Raw genomic sequence first — 15,060 nt, 5'->3', positions numbered from 1 at the left:
CGTGCACCGTTTGCTCGCTGGCTTTCTCGGATATCTACGACCGGTGTCATTCTTCTGCTTCAGAATAGAAGTAATCTGCCAGCTTTTCCAAAGATTATCCCGACTCATCCAACGGGGAAAGCATCCGCTTCGATGAACAGCCCCGCTTCTATTCACGGAATCGCGCGATCCGATATAATATAATACATTTCGGAATCGTACGACGTCTAGCGCGGTAAAAGAGGACGATAAAAAAACTCCCCGGAACGGGTCCTGTCCCGGCCAGAAAACGCTCGAACCGTTTCGATAATCGAGAGCAGCACTTTGCAGTTTTCATCCGTGCAACCTGCAATAACATCCGATTTCTGATACGTACGAGCCAGGAACCGTTCGTGGCCGTGTCGTCCACTAAATTCTTTCCTTTCTCTCCGATTCCGGCAATCGTATTTTCGAACTGTCGATTTCCGCTCCGGTTTCTCGACGAAAAGGCAAACGTAGCTGCACTCGGGCCAAGCAATCTGGCTAAAGTGAACAATGTTGAAAGGCAGGAGTAAGCAATATTTGAAGAAGTTATTAAATTGGAAAGTTATTCTCTAAAGTAATTCAGTAAAATTCGAAAATCCTTGAGCACGAGATATTTCACGCGACTGGGACAAGTAACTTTTTCGAAAATACTACTTGTATACTGAATGCGCCAGCTTTTCTCCCCATCCCATCATAGCACCAAGTTTCAAAGAGATTTTATCAGAGAAATACTCGAAACAAGTGTTTCGCGCGCAAACTAGGAAAGTACGTGATCCAAAATTTCACACTTTGCTGAAGGGTTTCGAGGAAAAGCGATCGTCAACGGTTCGTTTCGATATCGATATATTTCAGCGTGTTTCGATCGCAGACGCCTCGGCGAGTGGAAATAGACGGCTGCAACGAAAGTGTGCAAGGGTAGGTGAGGGTAGTGACGAGGGTGAGACGTAGCCGGGTGCAGGTGTATATACCGATGCACGCGAAAATGTCAAGCGCAATTTCTGAAATTCCATCGTGTCGCTTCCTCGTGCCACTCAAATGCCGTGCTACACCCTCCGTTCTCCACCTCTTGCGCCCCTTGTCCGCCAATCTGTAAGAGAATTCTCCCCGTCCCTTCTCCACTCGCTGCTTCATTCAAACCTTCTCGCATTCTCCCCGATTCGTTCCATCCTTCTTCGTCTCGTCGCTGTTCCTTTCATCGCGATATCCAATGAAATCATTAAAATTCCTCGAATACATATCGTAAGGCGCCTAATTTTCCAGCCGGATATTTGAAATTGGCAACATCGAGCGACTTCTAAGCTGACGTGTGCCAGATTTTCCTAGGGGTGGTTATCACGATTTTACGTAACCCGCTCTTTCCGCGATTTTCACGTTGCCAGAGAGCAAAGGAACGTTTGAATGGTTCGCCGCTGACGCTGTGATCTCGGTGGCATGGCGGGTTTCCATGCGAAAATAAAATTTAGTCGCAATACATCTCGCCGCGGAGGAGGCTTCTTTTTATTCCGCTGCATCTTGTTCCCCTGACGTGACCCCGTTCCCAATTGTCCTCACGCGGCTTTCTGCCGCGGCGCACGTGCGCGCGGCTGCCTGCCTGGCAGCTTGCACTTCGTGACGTGCATACATGTCGCGATGCAGCAGAAGGAAGACGTTATGACGATGAAAAAGGGAGAAGAAAACATCGTCGACGGGGTGGCACGCGTTACATTTACGCCAACGAAAAACCTCCCTCTGGATTGCACCGTGATTCGCGACGCTGCAGCGTCGACCTCGTCGACGACGACGATTTTAGGGACAGTTTATCCTCGAAAATAGGAACACCTTCGACCTACTGCTTTCTGAATGAAAGCTAAAATCAATCATCCAAGACAATCTTTTTAACTACCGGTGACGTTATTCCTGACCTTTTCTATTATTTCGATATTTTATGACTTTTTCGATGCAAAGGTTGAAACGTTAATAGTTCAGTGCTGTCGAAACTGAGCAGAGGTTCATCAAACTTTTACCCTATTTCCAACTTAATTTTATTAAAGTAGTCGTGAATTCGTGGTGACCACAGCGAACGGGTTAAAAATAAAATGTAGAGATTTCCAAAGAGTAAAACTGGTATTATAAGGTACTTACGTACATAGAATTTTGGGAAAGCTTCAAGTTGGAAATTGTAATTGTAATTCCTGGTTTCGCCTCCCACGGACAAAGCTTGCAGCGTTTTTGTGTCGGCGCACGCACCGCATCCACGTGCATATTGCAATGCGTTCTTTACGGTCATCGAGAGAGTCGGGTACAACGGTTCATTTGCAACCAGAGTGAAAAGAACATGAAAAGCAACGGGACGCGTGCTATTTTATGTCGGTGCATGCCACGTCCGGTAATTCTTACGTTTGTCGGGCCATTATGGCTTCCATAAACGCGTGACCGTTTTCTCGGCGAACAAATAGACGAAAACCGAGTCGTTAAACGAGGAACTGGCCGTAAATCTAATTACTTCGCCGAATCAAAATTTATAAAATTAGCTTTCTGTGCCAGAGAAACGAGCAGTTGTGGTTACAGAATGGCTTGCAGTTTATATAGAAATATTTAGACTATAATTACTTAATACTATTTCCATAGGAACCTCGAAAAATATTTTACATGCGCCAAAAAAAAAAGGATTGCATCCATCGATTATTTCAATCCGAAGCGACGGTGGAATAACAGAGGGAATTAAATAGCTAGGTAATCGAGTCGCGTGGTGCCGCATCCATCGACGAAACAGGACTCATCATCGAGCAGCTGGCGGGACAGGCTGGCAAAACGACGAACGGTTCCCGTAGCACGCGAATACGCAATTATTTTTAATTGCACGGGGGATCGGCGATCGCGTTCGGGGTTTCCGCGGCCGCGTTAAAATGCGTCTGGGTGTAAAATTGAAAGCTGCAAATCCGACGATCGGACCGGGTTCCCGTCGATGCGATAATGTGATTTTCAACAAATAATTTCGCGTTGCGGTTTCGCGTCTGGAACAGACACGGCGCGGATGACTCGCGAGGGTCCGCCAGGAGATTAGCGCGTTTCGTGCTTGAAAACGTCGCGAAATCGCGACAGGCCGAACAAAAGCGGGCTATTTGCCGCGGCTCGTTCGGCATTCAGCGGGAGAACAGGCGTCGAAAGGATTTTAAGTGGCTTCGCGAATTATACCGAATCGCGTTCGATCGGCCGTGTTATCGCGATTGCTTCGTTCTACCGCGTTTTAACTGCGTGTGTATGGATTTCGATGTTCCGGTTTGCTGGCTGGCTTTCTTCCTCCACCGTTTTGCGAGGATCTCGATGACCAATTACGATTTCTATTGTAGTCCCCTGGCCAGCAAAGGTTTTATTTCATTCGAGATATAAGCACAGCGGATGCCAAAAGTATTTGACAAAAAATTGCTTTCAAGAGATTGTTCCTAGTATTAACAAAATAAATATCTCAGTGACTGCGCACTTATTTCAAAACATGCAATCGTCAGAATGATTTAGGATGAAAGAATGATAAGCAGAGTATTTGTCTAACAGCTGGACTCTAGCAGGTGCTGAATTTTTGTTTAATCATCAACTCGAGTGTAACTTGGCCCACCTGCTCAAGTTCTCTTTCATTCTTCACGTTATCTCGATACAAATATTTGTATTTCATTTTTCTTTCCCACTATAATACTTCTGCTTGAAACAAAAAGATCCGTAAAAAAGGCTGACTCAAAATGAAAAATATACGGATGGTGATCAGTTCGCAAATCGAAAGGGGGCAAAACGATGCGACGAGTCGATAAGCGGTGGTGGATTCTCAGAATTCTCCGCGGAGGAAACCGCATTGCCGGGAATGCGTTCTGCGAGTGGTCGGCCAAGCTCGATTACCGATCTTCAAAAAATCCGAAAGCCAGTCGGTTCGCCGGCTTCGTTTTCAAGGAATCGTATTCAACGGCGGGAAAAATCGGCCGGTTAAGATTACGCTGGCTCCGGTAGCCATCCAATTGTATGGAATACGCGCGAGCTTAGCTTCTATCCTGCGCCGAGGGTTTCTCTCAGCTCGGTGAACTTCCGAGATTGGAATCGCATTGTCACCGGGTTTATCGCAATTATCCTGGCCGCGTACGCGTTTCGTGGGAATGTAATTAGCTCGAACGGCCGTGGCAAACAATAACGTTTACCGAACGAAAGCGCGAGTGCACGCGAATTCAGGGTTTTTTAAGATTTCATTGATACCACGTCGTTTACTCGCTTCTATTCCCGTGTTTCTGCCTTCATTGAATATGGATCCACGCGTTCTGTGTCGTCTATTTAAAATTTGCCCATTTAAACATCTCAGGAGCCATTTCAAAAATTGCCAATTTAGCGAAATAAGTGTTGAGAGTCTATAGAAAAGTATAATGCGAGTAGCAAGTCAAGTCCCGATTCATCTCGGCGATACGTGAGGAATGAAATCTCGACTAGAAGAATTATGCATCGCTTCATAAATCAAAACAGTCAAATTGGACTTCATCGGTTCGAACTGGAGTCTCGTAAATCAAACCTCAGAGAAGAATGACGCGATTGAACGATCAACGAGCAAGTTTAACGATGATCGAACAACGGCACGGTTTCTTTGATTTTTACGAAGAATTTCCAACAAGAAATCGAGGAACCCCCGGCGGAGTATAACAGCGATGAGAACGAGAGAAGCAAGTAGAATGAAAACGAGCAAGCAGAACCGCAGCGTCGATGAAAGGAGGATCCGATTCTATTCACGCGCGCGCTCTGATACAAGGTTAGAAGAGATAAGCATCGCCGGATTAATTATGCGTAATGCGTCGGGACGTGTGCACCGCGTGCGTGCGATTCTCTGTTCAGGCCGGGGCAACCAAGACCCGTTCGTTCTCTGTCTCCGCTGTTCGCCGGACCTAACGCATTCAATTATCATTGTTACTCCGGGAGTTTACAGATGTTTCCGTGATAATCACGCTGCTACGCGATTGCACGTTTATCCTGCCGGCTCGTATTAACCCGCCATTGAATGGCGACGCTGACCAGACAGAGAGAGGAAGCTCATCGGCGTACTCCCCTTTGGATATCCTCGAAGAGGAATAAAGCGGAGAATAGTAGCACTGCGTGGCGTCCACGCGACTTAATTAGGCTCGTTGGAAAAATTCACGCGGTCTTGGCGGTCACTCGGCGGCCCTGACTGAAAGAAACTGGCGTTTACACAGGATTGGGGACTAGTTAATGAATAGTGAAGGTTATTAAGAAGATAATTTGCAAAGAAAAATTGAAACACAAGTAACTTTATTTAATATCTTTCGTGTTACATTTTTGAAATCCCCCGTGGGAACATTTTCAAAACGCAGAATCAATACGTTTAATCGAAACGTCCAATTGAAAAGCATCGGTGTGTAACAAAGATGATCGCGTGTACCATGGCAGCACGAGTTCGTTTTTGGAACGTTCCCCGGGGGTGTTTTGCGTAACCACCGCTTCAGATTTCGTCGGGAAGGGTGGGGAAAAAAAAGAAATTAAAACATAAACGGCGCGCCGTCGAATGGAAATAAATAGTTTGCGAGTTTCTGCTAGAATTCCGGTTGCACGGTTGGCGAACACGCGCGGTAAGGGAAACACGGTATTGGCGTTGCCTCGCTCTATTTCCGTCCCTCTGTTTTTCGAAACCCTTTTTCTCTTTGCTGGCGCTTCGTTTCGCTTTCTGTATTCTTTCTCCGTCCCTCTGCCGGCGTCGGCTCGAATGTTTTCATTCGACGGGGTACCATTGTGTGGCGCCCGCTAAATACCGAAACGCTGATGCGAAAACTGTTTTCCTTTTTGCCTTCGTTAACCCACATTCACCGTGCGAACGTTCGACTCGCGTGCGCTTCGTTCGTTGGCTCGTCTAACCCTTGATGCTTCGCCAACAACACGTCTACGCCCTCTCCAAGTAAATTAAACTGATTTATAGCGTTCGAGTACATCTGTCTCTAGCTTCTGACAGAAGTTGAGGATTTTTTAACAAAACTCGACAACAGCTGGTAGGAATTTGAAATTTTACTGTTCGAGGGATGAACATGCAACGCTATGTAGCTGCCGGATGGTTTCTAAACCATGTTTGAATAGTACATCGGGAAAAATCCACGACGACGAGTCGTTATCGTTGCGAATTTCAACAGCGATAGGCGAGACCAGGTGTGCCAGTTGGATTAGGCGCGAAATCGTACGGATAACATGTTTTCCTTCGGTAATGCCACGCGACAAAGGGATTTCACGAGGGTGGCTGACATGGAGTTTAAATTTTAGGGAAAAAAGTGATACGCGATGTCGGACACGCGTAAACACGCTACGTATGAGGATCAAGGGGTGCGAGATGATCCCATGGATCCAGGGATTTTAGAAAGGATCTTGTACACTTATTCCCTTTTTTTTTTTTGGTATTAATGTCTTGCCATCTGTGAGTTAAAGCGAATTCATCGAGCACCCACTGGAGTTAAATTATCATTCGCGTCTAATGAAGTTGATAAAAATGAGATAAATAATAAATGGCGTAAAAAATTAAGCGTCAGTCTATTAATAGCAATCTACAATAACGAAGTAACCAACCAAACAAGATACCTTAGAAGGTAACAGTCAATGATCGAAAGCCACGTACGATCAGCTTGACGAAGACAAATCAAATCTCATAATAATCCAACTTGTCTCTCAGTCAGTAATTTAGTTCCTTTAACTTGGTTCAACCGTACACGATTTGCAATAACTTTCATCTCGGATCGAGTCGTTATTCTAACGAGTCAAAGAAAGTACCTGGACTCGATTAAAAAAAAAAAAAAAAAAGACGCCGATGTACGTAGTCGCGGTAGCAATTACTCTCACCTCTAACGATGTCCGTTGGTTTGTTTGCAGGCGTAGTCGGAGCTCGGAACTTCACGATGGAGTGCCGCAAGGGTCGACGGAAAGGTCTACTCAGTGGCCTGGTGTTTGCGTGGCTCCTAACCAGCGGTTGCACCGTCGCAGCGCGAAATATAGGTGAGTGAGAAAGTATTTACGATTTCAGCGTGCGTCGATTCCTGGCGAAAGACCTGTCCTCCGGCCTCCGTTCTGTCCTTGTGCCAATTAAGCCTCTCCGTGCGAGTAGCGAGCGCGAATATTTACGCGCTGCACGATCCTGCTTGTGTTTTCGAGGCTGCTGAAAAATTTCCCTTTCGAATCGAACGCGAAACGTTTTGCAGCCAGAAGGTATTCGGACGGAATGGCAGGAGTACGCGGCGCGTTTGCTTCGCAGGAGGATAATTAGCGGGACGGATATGTTTGACAAGGCCTGGCTCCTTTGAAAAATCAACAGGTACGGCAAGAATTAATTTTCACGCTTTAAACAGCGGAAGGCGACACGTAGAGTCATGTAACAGCAACTAGGGGTGGGTTTTAAAACGGTGATGGATAATGCGCTGCATATCCGGTTGAGGGAAACCGCGGTTCGACGTCCTTTATGCATTGACCATTGAAATACATATTCATCGAAAAGCAAACACACTATGTTTAATAACGAGGATGAAAGTAGCCAGAGTCTTGTGTACACTGGCATGGCCTGGTAGATCGTACTATCGTGGAAGATTGTCCCTTCGACCCTTCGAAAGACCCTCACGAAAGGAACGAAGAGCGTCGACAGGGTCGACAGTTTAGGAGGACGGCTGTGTACGCAACGCAGGACCGAGAATTAACTCGTTCTCTGTGTTAATCGATTTAGGAGAAGCCACGCGTGAAGTGATATTGTTGCGGGAAGAATCGACGATGCGTTTGTCGGGGTTACGATGTAATTAGAGGCCAAACAGCCATTAGCAGGGGTCGCGGTGCGGTTAAATATTTGGAAAATATATTGCGACAGATGTGGGCTGACTGAAAATTTATACCTGGAAAGGAAATTTATTTGTTTTTTATATAAAATAACATTTGCTCGACAATGTTGACGAGGAAAATGGAAGCAAGGGATTCGAGTCAATAATAAATCCTACTTGTTAAATTTCGTCCATTCGAGGCTCAGTGCTTCATTATAAATTCTTCCAAGTACTCCATTAGTACGAATCCGAAGTGTTTCCAAAAGGATACCAAATAATGTTCTCACGTTCCGAAAAATACGATACATGTATCATGAAACCGTAGTTGCCCGGTGAGTTCGAAGTTTTTAAACAAAACCAAGGGGTTGTATGGGAGGTAGAAGCACGTGAAACGGTGCCGCAAAAGGGCGTAGATCCGGTTGGTTGCGTCAACCAGCCAAGCCGAAGTTTCGGAACCGCGTGTTGCACACACGTCGAAGCGGAACCGAGCATTAACGAGCGCCAGTCTCGAGAGCGATTTCCAGTTCTGAAGGGTCGTGGAAGAACACCAAAGGGGAGAGAAGAGTTTCTCTCTATTCCTTCGCGATTATCACACACTTGGGTGCGCCTAATCCACGCAACCCATCCCCGTTCACCCGCCTTTCCACCCCTTGACGCCCCTGTTTCCTTCGTTTCGAGTTCAAATCGCGCAGCTACCCTCAAAGCACTTGGATGAAACTCGTGTTTGTGCGACTGGTTTGCCGTGCAAAAACCGCGGCTACTTGAGCGATAGATAAATGAAAATCTCTCGGCATTGTGTGGTCTCCGATCGACGGATCAGACGGCTTTGGCCGTGTCTTTGATTCCGCCGCGGGAACGGAAACGGCTGGAGAAAAATGGTAGCAGGTAGATAAAGAGCCGGGGAATGATCGTGACGCGAGAGTTTTCTAGCAGAAGGCAGCTTTATCTTTTATTTATTCGCCGCGATTGGCCGTGATTCTGGAGAACCTACCCCTATTGCTAGGAGAAAAGCTGTTGCCATAACTACACGCTCGATATTTCTTAGAAGCTGAAGAGTACTCTTCTTATTATGATATAGACGTGTATTAACCCTTCCCAAAATAATTACCATATTTCATAGTATAAAGATTATAATTCAGGGGTTGATATTCCATCCTGCCACTTGAGGGTTAAAAATGAACAAAAAATTCATAAGAATGGAAATATTTGCAATTTCATAACAACTCCCTGACCCCGTTACACCGTTTACCCTTTTGTATTTTCAACGGGGTTGCAATTCATCTCTATCGCCCGGAATATCTTTCGCGTGAGCTTCGTATATATTTTACCCCGCGTCGAGGAAGACGTTTATTCTCGACAGGTCTGGTAGTACGCCTCGCTCGACCGGAACACTGCAACCCTGTGGACCACCTGGGACACCGCCGGGGAGCCTCTTCAAGTACCAACCCTCTCTTTTTTCCGTTCCTTCCTTTTTTCGCCGTTGTTCCATCGACGAAGATTTATAAGCACGAGAAAGGGGAGGCGGCGGTCAGCAATTTACAGCCGCCACTTACGACGCCGCGGCGCATTCTGCGCAATTAATATTTATGCAGGATAGATCGGTAATCCTATTATACACTCGACACAATATCGGGATAATAAGCATCGTGGACAGTGCGTAATTATAGGGTGCGCGGGGTGCCCGAGGCGAGTGAAGGAATCGCATTTCAGGCGGTGTCCTTCAAAGATGGTCGGTTAAAAATTTCTCACGCTTCTTCAGGATCGAAGAATTTCCTCGTTTATCGAAAAATCCTATGGTATCGAGCGAGGTTTAATTATTTTACATTCAACGATATAAATAGAGTGTTCCTTGGGTAGATATTAAATTACTGACAAACTTTCTCGAAAGAAGAGCCAGTTACAAGAACTCGAAGTAAGCAGAATGGTAATTCAATCTTTTTCATACAACTTCCTGATACGAGAGAGATTTCTCCGTAGAAGAGGGTAGGGTAGAAGGGGTTTAACAAGGAACTCGTTTCGCCGCGGAAACTCCGCGAAACGATCGAACAGCAACGCGTGGAAGCGGATCAGGCGAGTAGAAAAAGGTGGTAGGAAAAGCCCGGAGAAAGGAAATTTCTATGAAAGAGAAACAACTGGGAAATGCGGCGTAATGCGCGGTAAATTGGGGCCACCGTGTGTTGTCGATGTACCACAAATCTTAGACACTAAGATTTCGTGGCGAGTTACGGTTTCTCTGGGTTAGCTGGAAAAGCCGTCGAGAGAAAAAGAGAAGTTGTTTCTCAGCAAGGACGAACGCTGGAATTATATTCCTTATCGTCGCGACGCTCGAAGTTGAAAAGAATTCCGTGCCGTGGCATTTGGCACGAATTTAAACGCGACTTATCTACCTCGTCTCGCGTATTTTTCATTCGGTATCGACTGCAAGGCTTTATGAAACGGGGGTGTGTTTGCAAAATAATCAACAACAGTGATATTTTTATAAATTTTCAGAGTTTAATGATACACAATTTTAGATTCACCGTGTATAATGGTTCGTATTTAAATAGAATGACTGGTAACAATAAGGTGGACGACCAGGCTGCTTGTCGCAACGTGACTAATCTAATTTCTAATCACGCACCAGTGATTACCGCGAACGCGAGTCGCTAGACGTCTCTTCTTCCTCTTTTTGTCGGCTTGCTTTCGCCGAGTTCAATGGGCTCGGTGTAATCAGTCATTCACATGGTTCGAGCTGTCCGAACAGTTCGAGTTCAACTGGTCAGCGACACGATCGAGACGAATTAGCGTTCAGAATCGTAATTAGAAAGGTTGAACCCGTGATTCCCTGCCAACGTCTAGCCGATTAAATCGAAACTGATAGGGAGTCGAATTGATATCTGTTTTTTAATTGCGTACAGCTATTCGATTACGCTAAACTATGCTGCTCGAAGTAATTGGAGGATCAGTTATCTGCCCCAATCGTTTTATTTTTTTTATTGAAACACTCTTGTTTTTACCGCTGCAGGCATATTTACAAATTGTAGTCTGCTTTTATTAAATGCCGCTATTTCTGGTTAAAATAATTTCATTTAATTTATTCGAGAATCAAAATATAGTTCAAAACGTTCTGAAGAATAATTGCCATTTAAAATAGCAATAGTAATTCAGCAAGTATTTACCGAGAAATCTGTTTTCCCGATGGAAAACGATCGAACGAAATCCCGTGGCGAACTACCCTCTCCAATTTCCGAGATCAACCCCCTACCACAGTTTCTTTTCGCTCCGGTTCGCGTGGAACTTCGTTTTCTTGCCGCTCGCGTTTTCCAATTCGCGGCGAATGGATCGGTCGCGCGGAAAATAAGAGATTGCCGCGATCTTCTCCGCGTCTCGTGGTTGCACCACCACCTCTCCCTCTGTTGCGGGTGGAGAGAAAACAAGCAAGAGGGAGCTACCGACGGGAAGAAAGAACGAGAGGGTTGAAGAAGAAAAAGCGAGCGTTTGAACCGGAATTCCGCGGTGCGGGGCTGTTCGACGCCGAGCAGAATGAGAGGCTTTTAATTCTAGCGACGTTTACTTCCGGCGTACGTGACCCACTTCGTTCGGTAGCTTCTCAAAAATTGCTTCCAACACTCTTTCAACCTGTTTTCTATTCGCGCAGGATCTTCTCGCCGGTTTTTTGAGCGTAATTGAAAATCCTCCGGTCTTCTGCTTCGTTCGTTCCTTCTTTCTTCGACGGGATCCTTGTTGCGCGTGTAAGGGCCGTCCGGTGCTGGCATTTCCATAGACCGGTCGTTGAGCGGAGCGCTCGACGCTGGATTATCGTTTCCTTTTTATCGGGGTCGTGGCATAGTTCGCGCCGCGTTAGACCCGCTCTGTTAGAGAAATAGTTTCCTCTCGCTGAAACACCGACTCGTGAGGCCGTTATGCGAGACCGAACATTTGCTACTTGCATCGCTTGCGGGAAGTTACTTGGCAATTAACGATATCGCGATGAACATACCACCACCGGAATTCTTTTTTTTCTTGCACTGGCTACTTCTTTTAATTCCTACGCGTGTTTCCACGCGGTGCAGTGGCGCGTTTCTTTCTACGACGAGTAAAGGATTAATCTGTAGAGACCTTTACTTTACAAGTTAGCTTTTGTTTAAGAACTTTTCAATAATTTCAATTTGGTAGACTGTATTAAGGTAGCATCGTTAATGAGCGTAAATTATTCAAGTAACTTTTCCTTAACTTCTTCGTCCCCGTGTGGCTTGCTTTTATTCCGTACTTTCTATCAAGGAAACGCTTCGTGGAAAGTGTTTTAATTTTATAAAATCTACGCAACGCCTGTCGTCGACCTCGCTCGACGTACACACGACTAGGAAGATCGATCTTCCGTTCTGCGAGAGCGAGACTTCCAGTGTTTCTCGGACGGAGTAACCATCAGTTTCTCTTCTTACGATGCCGTCGTCCCATCCCGGATTCCTCGACGTAATCGATTTCCGATTTCTTAGTAGCGGCAATTTTTCAACGCCCCGTGAAAAATAACTCAGGAATAAGCCATGCTTTCCAACGCCACGATACCTCCCTCTGCCATCCGCCACCCCTGGTCGCTGTCTTGTAAGAAGCTTACATGCCATAAAGATACATTCTACTTTTTTTATTTATTCAAATTTCGAAAATTCTTTTGTTCTTATTTGAGTATACAAAATCGAAGCGTCGAATTTAGATCGCGCAAAATGCTACGGACAGCGAATCAGTGGGTTTGGGATAAAAGGAAGATAATAGGTGACTTAGAAGGACGGAAGAAAGGGCAAAAGGAGAGGGAGGTAAGCAAGCTGCTTTTCAGCAAAAAGCCGCGGCTAATGAGTAGAAGGAGGAAGGAACGAAGGGAGGAGAGGAAGAAACGGAGCTTTATTAAGACGCACGAAATGCGGGGGTGGAGCTGTTCACGATAATAAAACGATCTCTTTGGTGGAACTCGCGCGATCGCTCCATTGTTCCTAGCTAATGCACACCCCCGTACGTTCGTCTCCCTCTTCTTCTCTTCGCCTCTCTTCCGCCCGCACTTGACCCCCTTCCTGGCGCTCGTGGCCGATGGAAAACAGTTGGTACACTCGAAATCGTTTCCCATTTCATTCTGCAGCCAGAGGCGATGCAACCCCCGCATGTTTCACTCCCTTCTCGACCGCTCTTCCGCATTCTCCCTCGGCTTCTTCCGATACTTCTACTTCTTCTTTTCCTTCTTCTTGCTCCTTTTTTCCGATCACGCTCTCGTTAACATTCATACGAGCCGGCCGGTACCTTTTTGCTAAGTCGACTCGCCCCTCAAAGAGAGAAAAGAGGCTCTTCGGTCTCTGGGGTAACCACCACCCCCTCCCGCTCTTTTTCCTTCCTTCGGTAAGGGAAAAGACCTGTACGCGCACAATCGCGCCCTATACACCGGTAGCAGGCTTTTTTTCGGGGGTTAAAGTCGTGTGAAAGCCGTTCGAGGGTTCGGATTCTTTTTGAACACGCGGTTACTAATAAGCATGCCAAAGACGCGTATCGATTGACGATTTGCTCTGATTTCCACGTTTCTTAGTCGGCTATCGAGCAACGATTATTACAGAATTTTAATATGAAAAACGATCGAAACCTTTGCGCACCATCTGCGATTTCAAAAGAGGATGCCGGTATTGGGGGAAGATTGCCAGCATGACGAGTCCGTTTTTCCCTCGCGTCTATTGATTTTTTAATAAGCGACCCATTTCACCGGTGGGATAGAAAAAAAAGGGAGCAACGGAAGTGAGACGAGAGGGGTAGCTGCGAGGAACTTCCTGTCGAAGTTCCTCGGGGCGCATTAACGCGCGCCAAATTAAACCGAAGTTTCTTTCCCGACCGAAAAAGTTCGTTAAACCGCTTTGTAAATTCCTGTCTGGCCGGTTATCGCTCGCCCTCGCGGAAGTGTAAAACGAGCCAGCGAGATATTGCAGCTTGGTATCGATACATCGAGGCTACAACACGATATGTACTGAGAATCGCGACGCCGTTCACCGCTTCGGCTCGATCGTGAAAACCGTGGCCGACGCTTTGAAAAGCGACGTAGCTTAAAAAGACTGCTTATCCCTGGCCGGTTAAGCGTGGCTTCTTTGTTCGCGCGAAATTAACGTCAGCCCTGTGGCGCTTTGTTTAATTTCATGGGGAAAGAAAAAAACGCCGACATTATTGCCGCGTTTCCTACTCGGAATTTCGTTTCATTATCTTGCCCGTGTGCTCAGTTTAATAGCCGCTTTGGTCGTCTTTATTTTTCTTCTTTTTACCGGAGCTTCCTTTACTGTTGCTTACCTGCTACTTCGACAGGTCGTTGCATCTGCCTGATGAAAGGGACAATAGATCTTTGCTGCTGTTATCGAATAGAGCGACATTAAAGAGATACCTATATAGGGGTTTCATTTGAAATTTTATTGAAAAATTCATTTTAAAAAATGAAATTATTTGGGCAGTTGTTAGGCACTCCGTTTTTACTTATCTAAAACTTGACTAGTATTATTGTTTTTCTGAGAACAACGGTGGTAATTAAACGAGAAAGCGACGTTTTATTATGCAAAATACGAGGATCGTACGTGCGACGAGATTTTAAACTTTAAAACGCGATGTAACAAATAATCCTTATCGGTCGCGTTCAGGGTACACGTAAAAAAGGTACGCGATGCAACCGAGCATCAGATTGTAAGCCCGTCGCGCGTTACTTTAATTTAGTTGCTCTGCCTGGATTACCTTCAGCCCGTGCACGCTTCCTGTGCGCGTCTCTGGTATTATCTGTATTAAAAAACAAAAATATGGGGTATTTGTTAACACGATGACACTGTCACAGTGAAAATAACCGCGTATAACAGGACATATTAATAGATCTTTTAAGATCCGGTATACTAAAAAATACGCTTCTTTATTTTGATAAAATATAGCCCTGTAAATTATCAAATGAATTTATTATGATTTTATGAGAATTTTATCGGTATTCTAATTAGCAATAAATATAGGGGTTTGTGTTTCAAACGCGGAAGCTCTAAATTGCCTTGTAGGCTTTAAATAATTCTAATCGGTCAACGAATTCGGTATATCGCCGCAATAAAAAGCGAATGTTTCATATCGAGGACACGCGATAAAGCGTACAGGACTATTTCGGTGAGTGTACGAGTGTTTCAAAGTGGGCGAATGTAGGACGAGGAGCGTAACGCATGTTCGCGTCTTCTGTCGAAGATCAGTGAAATTTTGGAATTTTCATCAATTGACGTCTTTGAAGAATCCTTCGCCGAAG

At 45.6% G+C, this 15,060-nt stretch overlaps 1 protein-coding gene across 2 annotated transcripts in view; it reads left to right on the top strand.

The window, feature by feature from the left end:
* LOC114874868 (latrophilin Cirl-like) overlaps positions 1 to 15,060 on the top strand; it is a 308,074-nt gene that overhangs the window by 107,122 nt on the left and 185,892 nt on the right. For both annotated transcript variants that reach the window (XM_029184560.2, XM_029184561.2), the window contains one exon: positions 6,871 to 6,993. In XM_029184560.2, coding sequence (XP_029040393.1) covers positions 6,897 to 6,993 — 97 coding nt within the window. In that variant the 5' untranslated portion in view covers positions 6,871 to 6,896. The remainder of the gene's footprint in view (positions 1 to 6,870; positions 6,994 to 15,060) is intronic.

This window comes from Osmia bicornis, chromosome 13 (genome assembly GCF_907164935.1).
Source record: "Osmia bicornis bicornis chromosome 13, iOsmBic2.1, whole genome shotgun sequence".
Classification (NCBI taxonomy): domain Eukaryota; kingdom Metazoa; phylum Arthropoda; class Insecta; order Hymenoptera; family Megachilidae; genus Osmia; species Osmia bicornis.
Note: the sequence above shows the minus strand (reverse complement) of the source record. Positions and strands in the feature narration are given on the sequence as shown.